Below are 2,744 nucleotides of genomic sequence, written 5' to 3' on the forward strand. Positions count from 1 at the left end.
ATATATATATATATATATATATATACGACAGGCTTCTTTCAGTTTCCATCTACCAAATCCATTCACAAGGAAGGGCATCCAGCCGTAGAAAACTATGTCAAATCAGACTGGAGTCTAGTGCAGCCTTCCAGCATGCCAGCCCGGTCAAACCGTCCAGCCCATGCCAGCATAGACAACATCCGCTTTCCATGCTGGCATGGGTTGGACAGTTTGACTGAGGGCTGGCAAGCCAGGTGGCTGCACCAGACTCCAATCTGATCTGGCAAGGTTTCTACAGCTGGATGCCCTTTGTAACACCAACCACTCCAAGAGTGTAGTGGGTACTTTTTATGTGCCACCAGCACAGGAGCCAGTCAGGCAGCACTGGCATCAGCCATGATCAAATGGTGCTTTTTACATGCCACCAGCTTGGATGCCAGTCCAGCGGCACTGGCACTGGCCACGCTTGAATAGTGTGTATATGTATGTATATATATAGTTAGAATTAACAAAAAAACAAAAGACGAAGACAGGTGTATGAACAACAAACAGGCTTATTAGTTTAACACTCGGGAAGGTGAGAAAGTCTTATGTTTCAAATCTACGCTCTTCAACAGAAAAGAATACAAGAAAATAAACAGAGAGAGAATAAAAAAAGCTTTAGTGGCTAGCGGTCAATCGTGGCGATATACATACATGTATATATATAATATACAGGGCAATTTAAAAGTCTCCATACATAGGAAAATTTTATTTTTTATTAAGAAACAACTTATAGATCCCCTGATCTGACCCCTCTTGATTTCTATCTTTTGGTCATTTGAAAGGCATGGGGTATCGCAAAAAGATAAAAAGACATAAATCATTTGAAGGAACATATCACCAGATGTGCTATTACGAGTTCACAATGAATGGGGTAAACGTATTGCAATGTGTATTCAAAACAATGGTAATCATATAGAGAGCCTGTTAAATATTTTTTTTTAAAAACTGTTTTTATAAACTGTTTCTTATAAAAAAAATAATTGTTCCTATGTATGGCAACTTTTGAATCACCCTGTATATTTGTCAATCTTTGGCCACTCTGATTTGATTAAATACAGACGTTTGGAGATGTACTTGTCTGGCAAGTGGCCTGATCTGGGACAGTTTGTTGAAAGTAAAGCAATTTGAGCAGAGAATTCACACATAAACCATTCAAAAACACACAAAGACTGAACTTCACTTAAACATTTACTAACGAGTATCAAAATATTCATGGCACCAACTGTGACCTGGTTGTAGTTCCAATGCGTCTCATTTCATAGAATAATAACAGGACATCACAAACGGACATCACATGAAATATGAAAACAAATAAGTTGAATATGCAAACGAGAAAAACAAATGGAAAACAGGACAAGTAACATAAAGAACGACCCTTCATCAGTTGTTGGCTGCCTATTTACTCTTTGCCCTGTTTATGACATCCTGTACCCATATATATATGTATGTGTGTGTATATATATATATATATAATTATATATATATATATGGAGAGATTCCATACAGTCTCCGTTTACCAAATACATTCACAAGGCGTTGGTGAGTCCAGAAATATAGTAGGAGTCACTTGCCGCCCATGGTGCTGCACAGCGGGTTTGAACCAGAAACCATGGGTTGCAATGCGAGCTGCTAAATCACACAGTTCTCCTCTCGAATGTGACACAAGTGATTAAGTGTGAATCAAGACAAAATCACTTTCATGCTGGCAGACGATGGCAATGTTTTCGCAAAGAAACATTTAAATTTTGAGAAAAGACCCCAACATAATTTTTTTTTTTTTTTTTGTTATAAATATTAGACATGGTGGAAAAGTAATTTCCTACCATGTCTTATGATAATGAGAAAATCATAAAAATGAAGAATTTCTATTAAAAAAACTTCATTTTTGTATTATGATTATTCATGTCCCAAATTTAACGTGAGGTAAACTGGGACAAAAATATACGTAATACAGAAATGAATATTTTTTTAAACAGAAATTCTTAATTTTCATGACTTTCTCATTATTATAAGACATGGTAGGAAATTAATTTTCCACCACGTCTATTTTTTTTTTTATTCAATTTTATGGGGTGGGGTAAAAAAAGGAAATATTTCCAGTCTTTGATAAACAATATGTTGAAACGTAAAGAAATAATAGAGATATTGTACATGTATTCACCTATTCATATTTTCTTCCTTTATCTCCATTTATTTTGTTAAATTTTGACCTGCTGGGTAATAACGAAGAAGCTTCTACAAAGGTTTGTATTCATAAATGCGAGAAAATCATTACAAGACATTTATGCATATTTTCAAGAACTTCAAGGAAGTACAAAGTGAAAATGAACCTGGGGGGCACAGGTTCGTAAATTGACAAAATACCTGCAGTGTTGAGTTAGGTACTCTGTGTTTAGAGTTCAAATCTTATCGAGATCAGGTGTCTTTTTTGTTATTGGGAAATCGATGAGAATATAGTTTTATCGCAAAAAAACCACCCCAGGAAAATGTTTTCGATCAAGATGTAAGGGAAGATAACTCTTATTACAGTAAATAATAGACATGACATCCGAGATGGAATTGGAAATTCTTACTCCTATTCTTTAACTCAACCTACACACACACACATTCACATTTTTACACGAGGTAACGAGAAGGATTTCACAAGGTTACACGACATGCTAGGAATAGCAGCCTAATTTTCTTGGGGGAAAAAAATGAATAATATGCGAAGGGCGGAC

General features: G+C 35.7%; 1 protein-coding gene across 2 annotated transcripts in view; it reads right to left on the reverse strand.

Moving 5' to 3' along the window:
* The window catches only part of LOC106877178 (enhancer of rudimentary homolog), a 10,023-nt gene that overhangs the window by 5,927 nt on the left and 1,352 nt on the right, over positions 1-2,744 (reverse strand). Inside the window, exon 1 of one of the 2 annotated variants that reach the window (XM_052971447.1) lies at positions 1,221-1,253. The exons of the other annotated variant lie outside the window; for it this stretch is intronic. Coding sequence (XP_052827407.1) covers positions 1,221-1,238 — 18 coding nt within the window. The 5' untranslated portion in view covers positions 1,239-1,253. Of the gene's footprint in view, positions 1-1,220; positions 1,254-2,744 lie in introns of those variants that run through there. 2 annotated transcript variants of the gene reach the window in all.

The sequence above is a fragment of the Octopus bimaculoides genome, chromosome 11 (genome assembly GCF_001194135.2).
Source record: "Octopus bimaculoides isolate UCB-OBI-ISO-001 chromosome 11, ASM119413v2, whole genome shotgun sequence".
NCBI lineage: Eukaryota > Metazoa > Mollusca > Cephalopoda > Octopoda > Octopodidae > Octopus > Octopus bimaculoides.